Raw genomic sequence first — 17,157 nt, 5'->3', positions numbered from 1 at the left:
CCCTGCTGTGGGGCTCACGATAGTCCGAGGAGGCCTCCAGCGCCTGCGATGGTAGGCCGCAGAGCCCAGAGAATGTGATCCGAAAATTGATCACATCTCTGGGAAGGTTGGAACTTGAAAAAAAAGTTTCCCCGATCCCCTCCGCCCTCCCCCTTCCCCCCACATAAAACAAACAATAGAACATTACAACAATCTTTTAATGCACTAAAAAATATCAAAAGGAAAGAAAAAACGAACAGACTGCCGGCAGGGTTGCCATCTCCCCGGCGCCCCTGGTGGTCTTTTAAGATTAAGATTCAATAGCAGATTAAGATTAAGATTCAATCGCAGCTTATTGGACCACAACTAGGCTCTTGGTAGTGACCACCTTGATGTGGAGTTGGATTTAAATGTACCTCAGATGCATGTAAGACAGGTTTCCTTCTCAGTGAATTGCTTGGATTTTGATACAGCTTTATTGTCATTTTTAACAGCTGATGTTTTCAATGGAAATCGTTGAACTGTCACAATGGTTTTTAAAATCTCTTAACTTAGATTTGTAAATTATTTATCCAGATGTTTTGATTTGGGTACTTTAGTGAAAATTCAATAGCCAAGTAATGAATTTGTCAGATTATAAATTACAGTAGGTTTGATTTCCGAGTCAGAGTAAAACAACACGGAAACGTGTCCTTCAACCTAACTTGCTTATTGTGACTAGGATATCCCTTCCCATCTACCTTAGTCCCACCTGCCTGTGTTTCGGCCATGTCCCTCTGAACCTTTCCTATCCGTGTACCTGTTCTCAATCAGAATGATTGGAGTATGGGGGAGAAACCTGGAAAAGAGAGGTGGGGGGAGTGGGACAAAGCCTGTCAACGGAGATGGATACAAGTTGGGTGGGGGGGGGGGGGGTGTTGATTGGTAGACGGGTAAAGTAATTGTCTTATGAGAGAAGAGAAAGAGTGAAATGTAAAGCCAGAGGAAGGGATAATATATGGGGCATGGTGAATACATCCTTGGCATATGAGAGGCCTATTCAGAAATCTGAAGCTCTTGATCATCTCCACTTCAGTACCATTGATGCAGACTGAAGACTGTATTCCACCCTTTTTCCTTATGTCTATCATCAGTTCCTTTGTCTTGCTGACATGAAGGAAGATGTTGCCCAACAACGTGCTACTAAGCTCTCTATCTCCTTCCCCGTACTCTCATTCGTTATTGTTTGAAATCCACACAGATACCGTTGGATTGGATAGATATAACTCCATAATTCATTCTTCCTGGTTGACCCTTTGTGGAATATCAAAGGTTTCCCAAAGATTTATTTGGTTAAACTGTTACTGCACATTGGGTCCTGTTTGAAAAAAATAATGATTATCGGTCAGGAGGCTCCTCATCACTTTTTGCACATTCTGTCAATTGGCTGAAGACCAGCATGAGTTGGAAGAAAAATACTCACTTGTATGTTATCAGGCAACAATGTGTCTCTGGAGTTCAAAACAACACAATACTAGAAGTAGTACAAGATAAATACTTGATGAGAAATAAAATATATTTCCAAGGAGATAATGTTAATTTAAAAGCTGTACCGAAGGACTGGCACTGACATATGCATCAAATGGTCACTTCTAGTGCTGCAGTATTGAGAAATAAACTGCTGCTGGACAGCTTTGCTGCATAAACCAAAAACAAAGAAACACACTGGCCACAACTTGTTTAGAATAGAAAGTTGCTGTGAGAACTGTACTGTTTTATTTTTATAAAAGTGGCTGAATTACAAAATAACTCGGTTGAATAATGCTCATTGAAAAATGGGTCATTTGCTAAAGGGTGCAGCACTATATTCATTGGTGTCTCTAATTCCCAGACCTGCTGTACCAATGTAGTTTCACTGATGCAAACCCATGGGTTAAACTGGATACACATTTTAAATTCTGAGAATTCTGATTACATGAAGAGTTTAAACAAAAAATGTAATCTCAAACTTTTTTAAATCTCCTTGTATTAGCCAGTTCTATGGAATAGATAATGGTCATGTTGCATACTTCAAAAAGAAGAACATATTTACCTATAAATATTAGTTATCAGAACTGAATATCTTAACTGACAAAGAGCAGCTAATTAAAATCTTGCTATTCAGAATTAAGTAAATTTAGATTTGCTTTGGGAAAGTAATGGGTTTTTTTACTGATCAATGACGCGTCCTGTGAGTCTGAATAAATATGTTCTTTTTGAAGTATGCAACATGACCATTATGTGTCTGAATACATAGAGAAGATTGCATTATTCTACATTGAGCGATAAAATTAATTTTGAATTTTCCATTAAAATAAAATATTTTAATCAATTTATATTGCATCCTCAGTTTTGATAGCATACCAATGCAGGTGTCAGTGAGAGAATGGATACCAAATGTAAGAGAATTAAGGTTTGTCAAAAATACAGGATTTAATAAATTCTGATGGTAAAAGATCGAGGAAGATGGGAATGGGTTTACAGAGAGAAGTCAGAGACACAGCTGAAGTTTTTGTCTACTTGTCCGACTATAAAACTGGCTAAAACAGAAAGCTTGAATCACAGGCCCAGATAGAGGTCCTTTATCTTATCAAACCCCTTCATGATTTTGTAGATCTCATTGCACAATGACATGTCAAAATGCCTTTGAGGGCGTAGATAAATTTCTCGGCCATTTTATTTCAGATTATTATTATTATTATTATTATTATTATCAGATTATTTCAACATGTGTCCAGATTATTTATGTGAGTATTGAACAATAGTAGGTTTAAGTTTATTATAGTCGCGTGTACCGAGGTACAGTGAGAAGCTTTGTTTTGCATAATCAAACCAAATTCAAGTAGCGTAGGTAGAGCGAGGGGAAGGATATAGAGGATAGTTCTCAGCATTGTAGTGAAACAATTTTAGAGGCAAAGTCCAATATCTGCAATAACAAAACGGGGAATCGGACTTTACCATAGCTAATGGAAGGACCGTTCAGAAGCCTGATTACGGAGGGGAGGAGTAATCACCATAGTGAATCTTGTGGAACAATATGTCACTCTGTTGGGCTTTACACTTGTTTTCTGTCAATGGATGAACTACGGATTACTGTGGAATATTTTATTTAATGTTAATGGTATGGTTTGGCTTGCAGTACAAATGTGTATGTGCTTGTGTGACTGTTTCATTTACTATGTGCCAGAACTTTCTTCCAGAGGGCAATTGAAATTCTAGCTAAAATGCAAATCTGATAATAATTTAACAAGATCGGCTTGCCATTATGTGGTGAAAAGTTAAACGTTAATCAGGTCTACCACTGAGAATGATTCACATAAGTTAATAGCCATAAAAAAATCTTAAGTGGCCATTAAAGTTTGTTATCATTTCTCCTTTTGATGTATATTTGACTTGAAAACACTATTCTGAATTTTAACTGTGCCGAGAAATTCAACTGCATATACACTTAAAACCATTTAACTGCAAATTAATATCCCCTGACCCCACACCCCATGGGAAACGCAGTAATGGCCATTTCAGGATAATTTTGCATCAGCTTGGATGGCGTTTGCATTTGTATGGGTTTGCTTCCTTCTGAATGATGTGGGCATATTGACTGATTCAAGTCTCTTGTATATCAATCTCTCTTTATGATAAATTGGCTGTGCTGTGTCAGGTTTTAAGGATTTTTGAAACCAGGTGATATAATCACTGTATATTTGGAAAAAATAAAAGTAATATTTCCTTGGTGGATTGCTGTAATAAAGGTGGCTAATCTCTTGGACTTTACCACGTGTATCTTAGGATCATAGCAAGGGAGGAGATTGCTGGTTCCCTGGTAGAGATTTATATAAGATGGGGACACATGGAACTGCAGATGCTGGCTTACAAAAAAAGGCACAAAGTGCTGGAGTAATGTCAGGCATTGTCTCTGGAGAACATGAAATTAACTGATTGTTGACGTTGGAAGAGGAAGGCCGAGGATCTACAAACCTATCTTCAGCGACAGGATGGTGGTGGAGAGAGTCAAAAAATTCAAATTCCTTGGCATACATATCTGTGAAGATCTGTCCTAGACCCAGCGCATTAATGCAATCATAAAGAAAGCCCATCAAAGCCTCTACTTCCTTAGAAGAATTAGGAGATTCGGTATGTCAACGAATATACTCTTGAACCTCTACAGGTGTACAGTAGAGAGCATACTGACTGGTTGCATCATGGCCTGGTTTAGCAACTTGAACGCCCAGGAACAAAGAAGATTGCAAGAAGTGGTGATAACTGCCATTTCCATCGAAGGGATCTACAAGAGTCGCTGCCTCAAAGGCAGCCAGCATCATAAGAGACCCACACCACTCTGCACAGGCTCTCATTTCACTCCTGTCGGGAAGAAGGTATAGGAGGCTGAAAACTGTAACATCCACGTTCAAGGACAGCTTCTTCCCAACAACCCAGGCTATTAAACATTACAACCTCCAAATAAACTTTGTCTTGGGGGGATTGTTTTTGTCCTTGCATTATTATTGTTTTTATATATAGTACTTTGTAAACAAATTATGCTTTTTGGGAAATGTAACCATATAAAGACATACACAGTGATTGGCATGGCCCTGGGAAGTGTTGCTGAACATAGGGGCATGGGATGGAACCATATTGTTCTTTAAAAGTCGCAACAGAGATTGACAGGGTGTCGAGAGGGCGGGTGGTATGCTTGCTTTCAATGACTGAGGTATTGAGTACAAGGGAATGTCATGTTACCGTTGTACAAAACATGGCTAAGCCACACAAAGTATTGTTTACAGTTTTGGTCTCGACACTGCAGGCAAGATGTGTCTGCCAGAGAGGATGCAGAAAAGATTCACAACGGTGTTGCCTGGGCAGAGGGTTTATGTGATAAGGAGAGAATGGATAAGCTAGTTCGTTATCCATGAGTAACAAAAACTGAGAGTTACGCGTTATAGAGGTGCGTGCAATTAAAAGGGGGATAGACAGCCAGTGTCTTTTATCAATAGGGGAGATGTCTAAAACTAGAGGTTTTAGGTTTAAAGTGAGGTTTAATAGGATCCTAAGGAAATATAGAATTAATGTTGGCAAATGGATTAGTATCGTTTGGCATCGACCCCGTGGGCCGAAGGGCCTGTTTCTATAATGTGCAACTATAACATCACCGTGAGAAACTAGCTTTGTAATAATGACAGTCTTTGTTCAAAAAGGCCTTGGGGGGAAATCCAAAGACAATAGCAAACAGGTTTATTTAGTTCATCTAGATTGATTGCAGGAATGTGTGTAAAGAAATGATGTTGATATTTCTGATTGAAAACCTTTTGTCACAACTTGTCAAAGGTAGAAAATAAACATGTGTCAAGTTGCAAAGGAGGGGATGACAGTGAACATAGGAAAGTCTGTGGCACGGAGACAAAAAGAAACTGAATGCCTCGTGGTTACATCCTTCTGTAGAGGAAAGTTACATAAACAGAATGCACACGTTTTCCAAGATAACTTTGTTTTGCTAAATATCTGTAAATAAGTCAGCATTGACGTTTGCATGATGGAAAGAGAATAAGTACTAAAGTTCCTCAGTCTGCAAGTAATCTTATTTTTCAATACTTCTGACACTGAAATTGTTGGCTGAGACCATGCTTGAGAAGTGCCAACAGTGCTATCTTGACCGCTCTGCTTTCAGAGATATGCTGATATCAAGCAACAATTTGCAACGGCAGTAAGGAATTCTCAAGTTTTAGATTTTTTTTTCATTATTGGAATACTTAACTGATTTCATTCATATGTATGAGTGGGTTGTAAACAATTTTTGAACTTATTTTCTCCATTCATTAAGTTATTAACGCATAATGTGTTTCATTCCATCTATTTCTCCAATATTTTTCTTTCTGTTCTTCAGGGTGCAAGGGAAGAAAGTGTTCACTTGTTGCGACGTTTCTACAAGGTGAGGCTAGAGTTTTATGAAATGTTCATGATTTTTTTGCAGGCTGGATTTTTAGTCCATTATATTCAAATCCTGAAGAATGTTTCAAAAAAGTCAAATTTTAATCAGTTTAAAGTGAAAACATGTATTGTTAACATTTCCCTGCATTAAGCAGGGTAAAGTATTTTTTCAACATGATGTTTATTTTTAAAATCAGAGATTTACATTCAAGGTTTCAATGTCAGTTTATTGTCACATGTACCAGATAAGGTCACATTTAAAGAACAAATATTGAGTAAATTATGGTTCAAAGGGGAATGAGGAGATTGAATAGCTTCAATGCAAATTAATAATAAAGCTGGGATTTGGGGTGATTAAGTTGATCCCCGCTAAAGTACAAAAGAGACCATTAAAAATCTATTTAAGAAGGAACTGCAGATGCTGGAAAATCGAAGGTCTGAAGAAGAGTTTCGGCCCGAAACGTTGCCTTTTTCCTTCGCTCCATAGATGCTGCTGCACCTGTTGAGTTTCTCCAGCTTTTTTGTGTACCATTAAAAAATCTAGTTTGGGAGAAACGTTGGACTATCTGTAGAGAAATTTTAGGAAATAATTTATTTAAAATAGTATGGAACGGGAAAGTTTGCCAGTAGGGTAGTGCATTTGAACAGAGGTAACCTATTCAACTTCAATCCAGATCCAGTTCCACCCTGACTGATTTTGATTCCTTCACACAAGATCCCTTTTCTGATTCCATTATTCTAGTTTTTGGCTAATGTTATCGACTGCTGAAACATTTCTAGTATCTATATCGGTCCATTTATCACTTGAGTTCTGATGAAGAATCATTAATATAACGTTGACTTTGTTTCACTAACCACTGATCTGTTGAGTGCAACGATTGTTTTCTTTCTTTGTTGCATGTCTATTTTATTCTGTCTTATTATCTCTTTGGTCATTAAATCGCATCTGCCATCAAGTTACTTCTGCCATCAACCTTTTTCTATTCTTTACCGACACTCATTTTCTGGATCTGCTGGCGCTCAGAAGTCTTCTGTCTAGTATGTTCCAGTTCCTATTTTAGCACATTTACTTGAAACGTTATTTCTCCGTGTCTGATTTTCTGTGTGCTTCAGGCATTTTCCATTACACTAGTGTTCGAACATACAGGTTGGCAGAGCCAACTGTGTTGCCTTGGCATTCAACGGCTATTTTCTTTTTTTTTCTTTTTCTTATACAAACATCTGTTTGGGAAAATTCATATTCATATCCCCCCCCCCCCCCCCCCCCCCTTTCAGTCTGAAGAAGGGTCCCAACTCTCAATGCTATCTATTTATGTTCTCCAGGGATGCTGCCTGATTTGCTCAGTTAATCCAGCACTTTGTGTATTTTTTTGTAAACTAGGTACTGCAGTTCCTTGTTTCTCTCTTCTCTTTATTTAAACTCACTCGGGTTACTTCAATAATGCAACCCAAGCCCCCACATTTACCATCAAGAAGGACATGGGAATAACACAATTTGCATGATCCCCTCTGAGCCCCACACACGTTTAGCTTCAAAGTATATCACTACTGCTTCATCGTCACTTGGTGTGAAATTCTGGAACTTTCTACCTAGGATTTCTGTGGGATTAACTTTTATAAAAGGACTGTTGGGTCTCAAGAAGATGGCTCCTGTCACAATCTTAAAGATAGTTATGACCAGCACAATAATTCTGGCCCGGCTAGAGATGCCGGCATGCAAAATAAAAATATTTTAATAACAAAGGAAAAAGGAAAGAATTTGCGGGGCACTGGGAGAGAGGAAGCTAATTGGATGTCTCTAACATAGAGGCTGGTATAATGCTGATGGGTTAGATCTGAAGCATATCTAATACTCAATAGCTCAATATATTATGAAATGTCCCTGGATTAATTGTTAAGTTTGGGAATGGAGCAAGAAAGCTGCACATACTTAATCTGTAGTTGTGTATAACAATTGAGACATTTTCTATAAGATACAAATTGAGACCATTAATGCTAAATACTGAAGAAATGAAAACCAGAATAATTGATATGAAGCCAGATTGCAGCTTGAGCCAGAGATAATTATATGAAAGACAAGATCTACAGACAAAACAAAACCTAATTTCCTGGAACTTTCAAATTGTAATCATTGTGTCAAACTAGATGTGAGACATGCTATAGCAAAAATGGTTTTACTTTGAAAAACAACCACAATGCACATTCCAAAAATGTACTACTTTATTCTGATTTCAAATGTCTGTTTGCAAAATGATATTCTATTTCCCTTTCAGGTATACATCAATAATTTCTAAGAATATATTATTCTTATTATATTATCATTTAATCATAGAATATCATATTATTCTTATCATATTATCACACATTGTTAACCATATTTTTATTTGTGTATTTATTTTTATTTCTACTATCTTGCACTATGACCAGACGCTAAACTGCGTTGCGTTGTACCTGTACTCGTATTTGTGCAATGACAATAAAGTTGAATTGAATTGAATTTGTAACCACCTTTAAACTGATGGTATTTCTGCCATCTCTGCTTTGGAACATCTTTTTGAGCAGGGTTGAGCCATATGCCTCTTCAGGCTTACTCTGCCATTAAATGAAATTGTCCTTCATTTGAACTTGACCTCAGCTCTGCTTTCCTAACCGGTACCCATAACCCCCACCACCTCAGTCGATCCATACTTGTTCTGCCTTGGGCTTGAATGGCAGAATGAGGTTTAGTGGGAAAAATATATCTGCCCTGTTCTGAATGTGGAGCAGACTTGATGGGTAGAATGGCCTTATTCTGCTTATGATCTGCAGTATAGACAGCACAGTGGTAGAGATGCTGCCTTATAGCGCCAGAGACCCGGGTTTGATCCTGACCACGAGTGCTGTCTGTACGTTGTTTATACGTTCTCCATGTGACCGCGGTGTTTTCTCCTGGTGCTCTGGTTTCCTCGTACAGATTTGTAGGAGAATTGGCTTCAGTGAGTTGTAAAATTGTCCCTAGTGTGTATGATAGTGTTAGTAGACAGGATGATCGCTGGTCGGCGTAGACAGGGTGGGCCAAAGGCGATGGGTAACCATCAGGAAAGGGAGTAGACATAGAGAGCTCTATCCAATTAGAAGGTAGACAAAAATGTTGGAGATACTGCCTCACTCAGCGGGTGAGGCAGTATCTTTGGAACAAAGGAAATAGTCAACGTTTCGAGTCGAGGCCCTTCTTCAGATCCAATTCTATCTAATTTGATCTCGCCTGTATCTCTAAAGTGTAAAGTTAATCCAAAGACTCATGACATGAGCATCTCGTCATAATTATTGTTTATCCAATTTCTATAAATTGGTCAGAGACTCAACTTTTGATTTGTTCTTGGTTATTTTGTTGTGAATTGATATTTCTCCATGCTTCTGTCTAAAAGTAATACATATTAGGGAGATCAGTAAACAAAAAGAATATTAGAAGTATTCAGCATCTCAAACTGTAGCTTTGAGGAGGAAATTAAAATTAAATTTTTTAATAATAATAATAATAATGGATGGGATTTATATAGCGCCTTTCTAATACTCAAGGCGCTTTACATCGCATTATTCATTCACTCCTCAGTCACACTCGGTGGTGGTAAGCTACTTCTGTAGCCACAGCTGCCCTGGGGCAGACTGACGGAAGCGTGGCTGCCAATCTGCGCCTACGGCCCCTCTGACCACCACCAATCACTCACACACATTCACACACAGGCAAAGGTGGGTGAAGTGTCTTGCCCAAGGACACAACGACAGTATGCACTCCAAGCGGGATTCGAACCGGCTACCTTCCGGTGGCCAGCCGAACACATAGCCCATTGCGCCATCTGTCGTCCCGTTAGGGTCCCGTTTTAGGGTCTGTGAACTTTCTTTGGAACTCATCTAAAACAAACTTGGCCAATCTCAACTGATTCAGAACAAGCCCATGGAAGATGTGACCACCTGGTACAGAAGTGGAATGGCACAAGTTATGATGGTCTATCAAATCAAATCATTACTCACATACTGAACTAACTCCCCTGCTCTTTAAAATTGTGCTTTTTTGACTTGGTGAAGCAGGCTTGATGGGCTAATTAGCCCAATTCTGCTCCTACATCTTATGGTCTATGGACATGGACCTTAAGATCTCTCTGCACATCAGTGCTGTTAAGGGTATATACTGTTAGCCAACATATCTAAAGACTTGTCTCACTCAGATCACTCCTTCTCCCTGCTCCCGTCCAGCATAAGGTACAGAAGCTTGAAAGTACGCAACATCAGACTTGGGAACAGTTTCTTCCATTTGACTTGATTGTATTTATGTAGAGTTTATCTGGTCTGTTTGGTTAGCATGAAAAACAAAGCATATCTCTGTTCCTTGGTACATGTGACAATAATAAACCAAAACCTATCCCTTGCATTCACTCAATCAGAGTGTAACGCCTCTATCTTTCTCAGATTAAACTCCAGCTGCCATATTTCTGCACATCTCTGTGACTGATCTAAATCCTGCTGGATCCCATCCATATCATTTGCAACTCCACCAACTATACAAGTCCAAAAGACTGGACTGGACTAGACTCGAGTCTTTTGTATATTGAACGCCAACCTGAAGCAAAAGTAATATCTCTTGAATCATGTCTGGAGAACAACGTTTTGGGTCGAGACCATTCTTCAGTCAGTCAGAAGTGTCCCCACCTGAAACCTCACCTATGTTCTCCAGTGATGCTGCCTGACCCACTGAGTTACTCTAGTACTTTGTGTCTTTTTTTACTATCAGCATCTGCAGTTCCCTGTGTCTGCATCTTGTGATTCATGCCTAATTGTCTTATTTTTCTCTAGGGAGAAGACATTTTTCTTGATATGTTTGAGGATGAATATAGAGTCATGATGGTAAGTGACCAGTTGAGTTACCGCAGTATATGGTATAAGTAGCTGAATTCTAACACAGTTCTGCTTTGCATATATATGGTAGAACACTAAAAATCAATCACATGTTTTCACCATGAATTTGTGCCAGTCTTGCACTGGTGAAAGTATACAATAATTATTTAGTACTTCTCAGCAGTTTTTTTTAAGGGTGACCATCAGCAGAGCTGCCAAGTAGTACGGATTTACGTATTTTGTACGGAAATGCGATAAGAATACGGATGTACGATTTTGCTTTGTTAAATACAGATTTTTTTTAAATCGGCCCGACTTCCTGTTTCATCTTGCTGCTTAAAAAATGCAAGGTCAGAGTCGTACCTCTGAAAATTATAGCAGATTAAATCTATTAGTATTTTAAATTTCAAGATCTGGATGATTATTTTTGTAAGCTTTGATCTGCCTGTCCCGCTCCAGGTTTAAACAGCGCTGTCAGTTTAGCGCGTGGGAATTTAAACGAAGAGCTGTCCGCTCTATGGGTTCTAAATATAGCGCTACTGGCTGGAGCGCTATGGGCTTTACACATAACGCTATGACCACAGAGCTATGGGTCACTGACTGTTTGGGGAGGGAGAGAGTGAGAAGGAGGGAGAGCGGGAGAGGGAGGGGGGGAATAAGGGAGGGAGAAAAAAAGGAAGGGGAGGGGGGGGGAAAGAGGGAGGGAGGGAGAGGGAGTGAAAGTGGAAGGAGGGAGAGAGAGCGAGGGAGGCTTCCAAAATGGCTTCTACATCATCATCTGATGCTAAAAGCAGGAAGCAGCCGTTCAAACAGCAGTATACAAAGAGATGGCAATGAATGCACTGTCAAGTAATGTGTGTAGAAGACATGTCAATTGGTAGCAAAGTTATGCATTCTTGTACTCTTACATGGGTATGACCGCACATTAAATTTTTTTTTTTTTTAAATCAGTAAAATGGAACTGCGTAAAAATACCGATTTCTTCAGCAAAATACCGATTTTCAGGTACAGGTGCACAACCTTTTATCCGAAAGCCTTGGGACCAGACACTTGTCGGATTTCGGAATTTTTCGGATTTCCGAATGGAAGATTTTTAGCGTAGATTAGGTAGGTAGCGCGGGCGGCTTGAAAAGTCTGGAGCGGCTGCCTCCTCCCCGGAGACCGGGGAATCATTGCATGAATGTTAGTCAGTTAGTTTGGAGGGATTTTATGTGGTGGGGGGGGTGAAGGGGGAAACTTTAATTCTTAGTCCCCTACCTGGTCGGAGAGGCGGGGAGCGGGCAATGCCTTACCGGTTCGCCGTGCAGTAAGCTCCGGAGCGCTGTGGCCGCCGACTCCCAACATCGCGGAGCTGGGGGCTGCGGGCGTCCGGCCGCGGTTGGAGCTCCGACCCCGGCAACTCTACCCCTGGCTGCGCGGCGCTCCAAATCCAGCGCAGCCCGCGGCCGGACGCCCGCAGCCCCAGCGCCGCGATGTTGGGAGTCGGCGGCGTCGCAGCGCTGGGATACCAGCGGGGAGCGGGCAATGCCTTACCAGGTCGCCGTGCGGTAAGCTCCGGGGCGCTGTGGCCGCCGACACACAACATGTCGGTGGCCACAGCGGTGTTGGGGCTGCGGGCGTCCGGCCGCGGGCCGCGCTGGATTTGGAAGCGCCGCGCAGCCAGGGGTAGAGTTGCCGGGGTCGGAGCTACAACCGGCGCCGCCCGCGGCCGGACGCCCGCAGCCCCAGCTGGGAGTCGGCAGCCACAGCGCTCCGGAGCTTACTGCACGGCGACCCGGTAAGGCATTGACCGCTCCCCGCCTCTCCGACCAGGTAGGGGACTAAGAATTAAAGTTTCCCCCTTCACATAAAAGCCCTCCAAACTAACTGACTAACATTTAAGCATTGATTTACAGATGTTTAAGTGTCTCCCCGGTCTCCGGGAAGGAGGCAGCCGCTACAATAGTACAGACCTGGGTTGACCGTGGGTCGTTTCGGGTCAAGTTTGGCGCCAAACGCGAGCTTTGGTGTGCAGACGACATCCTGGAAAAAATGGCCGGTTTTCGGAGTTTTTCGGTTTACGGAACTCCGGATAAAAGGTTGTGCACCTGTACTAGAATACTGAAATGCTCTGACAAAACTGGGCAGCTATGCATCAGGTAAACTTGTTGCATGTCTTGCAACCTACTAATTCCACAAACATTGAGGGCCAGAGGGAGAGTTCCTGTGCTATTTTCAACTATTCTGGTATCTTTAGCTATGCATGCAAATGATAATAAGTCAAGAAAAATATTGACTCAAGTTGTTTAAATCATATGATCCTTTCGGGTTGTTAACTCGTCTTAGATGAAGTTACCAAATTGCTAACTGATCTAAGTGGCTCTATGGCTCTAACCAATGCAGCAAAATGCAATGACCCTTGCTGAAAATTTGTCAACAAGAATGGGAATGGTGTTCACTGCATTTGATCAAATATGTATTATAACTGCTTATCCAGCTTTAGATTTTTTTTTAATTAGCCCTCTTTGGTCAGGTACTGGTGAGCAAAGAATAGGGAACAAAAAAATTAGGAGAACTACTTTTTTTGAAAACATTAGATTCTCTACGATCATGTTGAGAATCCCAACGTGATCGTTTTTACGTGAAGGTTTGATTTCTAACATTTGGGCTCTATCCCACCAAGAATTGCATACCCATTACATTTCACAGCTCTGAAAAGTCCCAATTACATTATATTTAATCGATCAATGGCAGTAGATACTACACTAACCTCAACAATTTTTAATTAATAATGAGTGTTTAAATGTTCTAGATTTTTTTTTCCTTTTATTCCCTCAAGAGTAAACCCCTGAATGTTGAGTATTTGATGATGGATGCATCTATCCTGTTGCCTCCCACTGGAACCCCACTAACTGGTATAGACTTTGTGAAGAGGTTGCCGTGTGGTGATGTGGAGAAAACGAGACGGGTAAGGACCAGAATGATCAGAACTAATCAACTCAATTAGATTTGACAGTGATTTGCATTTGCACAGTACTACAAACTAAAAATATAATCATCAAATGAAATGTGTGGTCTTTGACTATCCTTTCAAGTTTACTTACATTTTTTTTGTGACGCTGAGGTCCGGAAAAACTTCTGTAGGTTAGTTTAGAGATACAGCACGGAAATAGGCCCTTCGGCCCACCGAGTCCCCACAGGCCAGCAATACCTGCACACAATAGGGACAATTTACACTTATACCAAGCCAATTAACCTACAAACTTGTACGTCTTTGGAATGTGGAAGGAAACCGAAGATCTCGGAGAAAACCCACGCGGTCAGGGAGAGAATGTACAAACTCCATACAGACAGCACCCGCAGTCGGGATCGAACCCAGGTCTCTGGCGCTGCAAGCACTGTAAGGCAACAACTCTACCGCTGTGCCTCTTGAGTTTTTAGATTTGAGCCATATGACTTTACAAGTTCTAACTTCCCTCTTGGATGTATGCGTTTAACATCTGCAATGGGATATGACATTTCCTCTTTAAATTCATGGAATTATGTGAATAGTTAGCAAATAAATGAATTGTTACAAACTTTTAACTTGTCTCCAAGCTGAACTAACACTTTTTATTTTTCTTTAATTTAGGCTATTCGAGTTTTCTTAATGCTTCGTTCTTTATCCCTACAACTCCAAGGTGAGCCAGAGACACAACTGCCTCTGACACGGGAGGAGGATCTGATTAAAACAGATGACGTATTAGATCTAAGTAAGTAATTTCAGTCCATTGGTATTGCTGGTTCTTTTATTATATTTCTTGCTGTAGCCACCAAAGGGCTGCTTATATTTATTTTATTTTTCATTTTTAGTAAAAAGCATTTGCAACCTGGAATCAGGTTTCCTTATTCCAAATTGTAGAGTTAAAGTCTTTGTTTATTTTCAGAGAAGTAATGATAAAATACATGAAAGATTAACATGATAAAATCTTCTTGATCTTTGAGTAGATGAACATTAATGAAATGCATTATTTTAAGAGCAACTTGATGTTTGAGATTATTTCAGGGAATCTTGCAACTTTGAGGAATGTGCATAATTTTGTTTTTAAACTAGACCAGACAAGGTATTTGATCAAAGTTGTGCTGATTGACTTGGAATTTGGCTGTATACCATCTCTTTTGATTTGTAATCCATGCATCGATCACAAAACATTTCTTGTGAATCAGTTATACAGTTCATTCCAGTGAAATTGCCTTGGCTTCAGATAAGATGAAAGATACTATACCAGTGGCATGTATGTTCAGATCCCCTCTAAGATGTATAGGAAAGAAAAGCAATGGAAATGATAAACCTGTCCTGATAGAATAAAGAGAATACATATTTTTTGCTGGTGATAAGTCTATGACAGGGAGCATTAAAAAGCAGCATTATTCAGTAGAGAGGTTAAGAAATATTCCTTCAAGCAAAGGGAGACAGAATTGAGAAATTTGGATGGAAAGAAGATATAAATAATGTGGAGAAACACAGCTAAATCTCTATAGTGAGACGTAATCTTACTTCACATTTTTCTCAATCTAACTTCAATTTATTCATGTAAACCAAGGATTTCCCAACCAGCAAATGTCTGCTAATGGCTACATTGAAATTGGAAGAGGCCATAGCCACTAGTATCTATGACTTTTGGCTGAGTTTACATAATCTTACATAAAGATCTTACGTAAAGGACTTTTGAAGATTTCAAGGTGGTATTTATTTTTCTAGTATGCCAAACAAGGGCAATTCTAATCACAGAAGTTATAGAGGTTTTAATGTAATGGACTGAGGGAATAGAGGGAGATGAAAGGAATATTTTCACCTGGAGAATGGTGGGAGTCTGAAACACGCTGCCTGAAGGAATGAATGGTAAGGCAAATATGCTCACTGCATTTAAAAATTATTTTAAAGTGTGCCTGAAGAGCTGTAATCTTCACACAGAGGGAGGAATTCCTCCTGCATCATAGATTTTCCAATGATTTTACGATGTCACAGTCAACTAACTATGTAGAACCATAGAAACATAGAAAATAGGTGCCAGGCGTAGGTCATTCGGCCCTTTGAGTCAGCACCGCCATCCAATATCATTATGGCTGATCATCCAAGATCAGAACCCTGTTCCTGCTTTTTCTTGATTACGTCATTTGATCCCGTTAGCCTTAAGAGCTACATCTAATTCTCTCTTGAAAACATCCAGTGAACTGGCCTCCACTGCCTTCTGTGGCAGAGAATTCCACAGATTCACAACTCTGGGTGAAAAGGTTTTTCCTCATCTCAGTCCTAAATGGCCTACCCCTTATTCGTAAACTGTGACCCATGGTACTGGACTCCCCCAACATCGGGAACATTTTTCCTGCATCTAGCCCATCCAAGGATCAGGATAGTGAAACAGCTTGGGTACAGATAGAGAATAACAAGGGGAAAAAAACACTAGTGGGTGTAATTTATAGACCTCCAAATAGCTGTGACGCTGTTAGTCAGAACATAAATCTGCAAATAGTTGACGCATGTAAAAAGGGAACTGCTGTAATCATGGGGGACTTCAATTTTCATATTAATTGGGCAAACCAAACTGGGCAGGGTAGACTAGAGGAAGAGTTTATAGAATGTATTAGAGACGGGTTCCTAGAACAGTATGTCACAGAACCGACAAGGGGGGAGGCAATCTTGGATCTGGTCCTGTGTAATGAAGCAGGATTAATTAAAAATGTCATAGTTAGGGACTCGTTGGGAACAAGTGACCACAATATGGTCGAATTCCATATTCAAATAGAAGGGGAGCAGGTTGAAACTCAGGCTAGGGTGCTTAGTCTAAATAAGGGGGATTATGAAGGTATGAGGACTGAGCTGATCAAAGTTGACTGGGATAGCAGACTCAAGAATAAGACGGTACATGAGCAGTGGTGTACGTTTAAGGATCTACTGTATAACCTTCAAGAAAAATTTATTCCTATGAAGAAAAAAAGGGGTAAGGGTAAGAACAGTCAGCCATGGCTCAGTAAAACTATAAAGGATAGTATTCGGCTGAAGGCAAGGGCATATAAGGTAGCCAGAGATAGTGGGAGGGTAGAGGATTGGGAAGCATTTAAAGGTCAGCAAAAAATAACTAAGAGATTAATTAAGACGGGGAAAATAGACTATGAAAGGAATTTAGCGAACAACATAACTAATAGTAAGAGTTTTTATAGCTATATAAAAAGAAAAAGGGTGGCTAAGGTGAACGTTGGTCCATTGGAGGGTGAGACTGGAGAGTTGTTGGTGGGGAACATGGAAATGGCAAAGGCATTAAACGAGTATTTTGTATCAGTCTTCACCATAGAAGACACAAAAAATATTCCAACGCTGGATAAACAGGGGGCGGTAGGAATGGAGGA

The 17,157-nt window shown here is 40.2% G+C and overlaps 1 protein-coding gene across 1 annotated transcript in view; it reads left to right on the top strand.

The window, feature by feature from the left end:
* The window catches only part of clec16a (C-type lectin domain containing 16A), a 209,533-nt gene that overhangs the window by 97,466 nt on the left and 94,910 nt on the right, over window positions 1–17,157 (top strand). Inside the window, exons 16-20 of the mRNA XM_033040308.1 lie at window positions 5,876–5,920; window positions 10,750–10,800; window positions 13,610–13,738; window positions 14,402–14,522; window positions 14,864–14,873. Of these exons, the coding sequence (XP_032896199.1) occupies window positions 5,876–5,920; window positions 10,750–10,800; window positions 13,610–13,738; window positions 14,402–14,522; window positions 14,864–14,873 (356 nt within the window). The remainder of the gene's footprint in view (window positions 1–5,875; window positions 5,921–10,749; window positions 10,801–13,609; window positions 13,739–14,401; window positions 14,523–14,863; window positions 14,874–17,157) is intronic.

The sequence above is a fragment of the Amblyraja radiata genome, chromosome 22 (assembly GCF_010909765.2).
Source record: "Amblyraja radiata isolate CabotCenter1 chromosome 22, sAmbRad1.1.pri, whole genome shotgun sequence".
Lineage (NCBI taxonomy): Eukaryota > Metazoa > Chordata > Chondrichthyes > Rajiformes > Rajidae > Amblyraja > Amblyraja radiata.
Note: the sequence above shows the minus strand (reverse complement) of the source record. Positions and strands in the feature narration are given on the sequence as shown.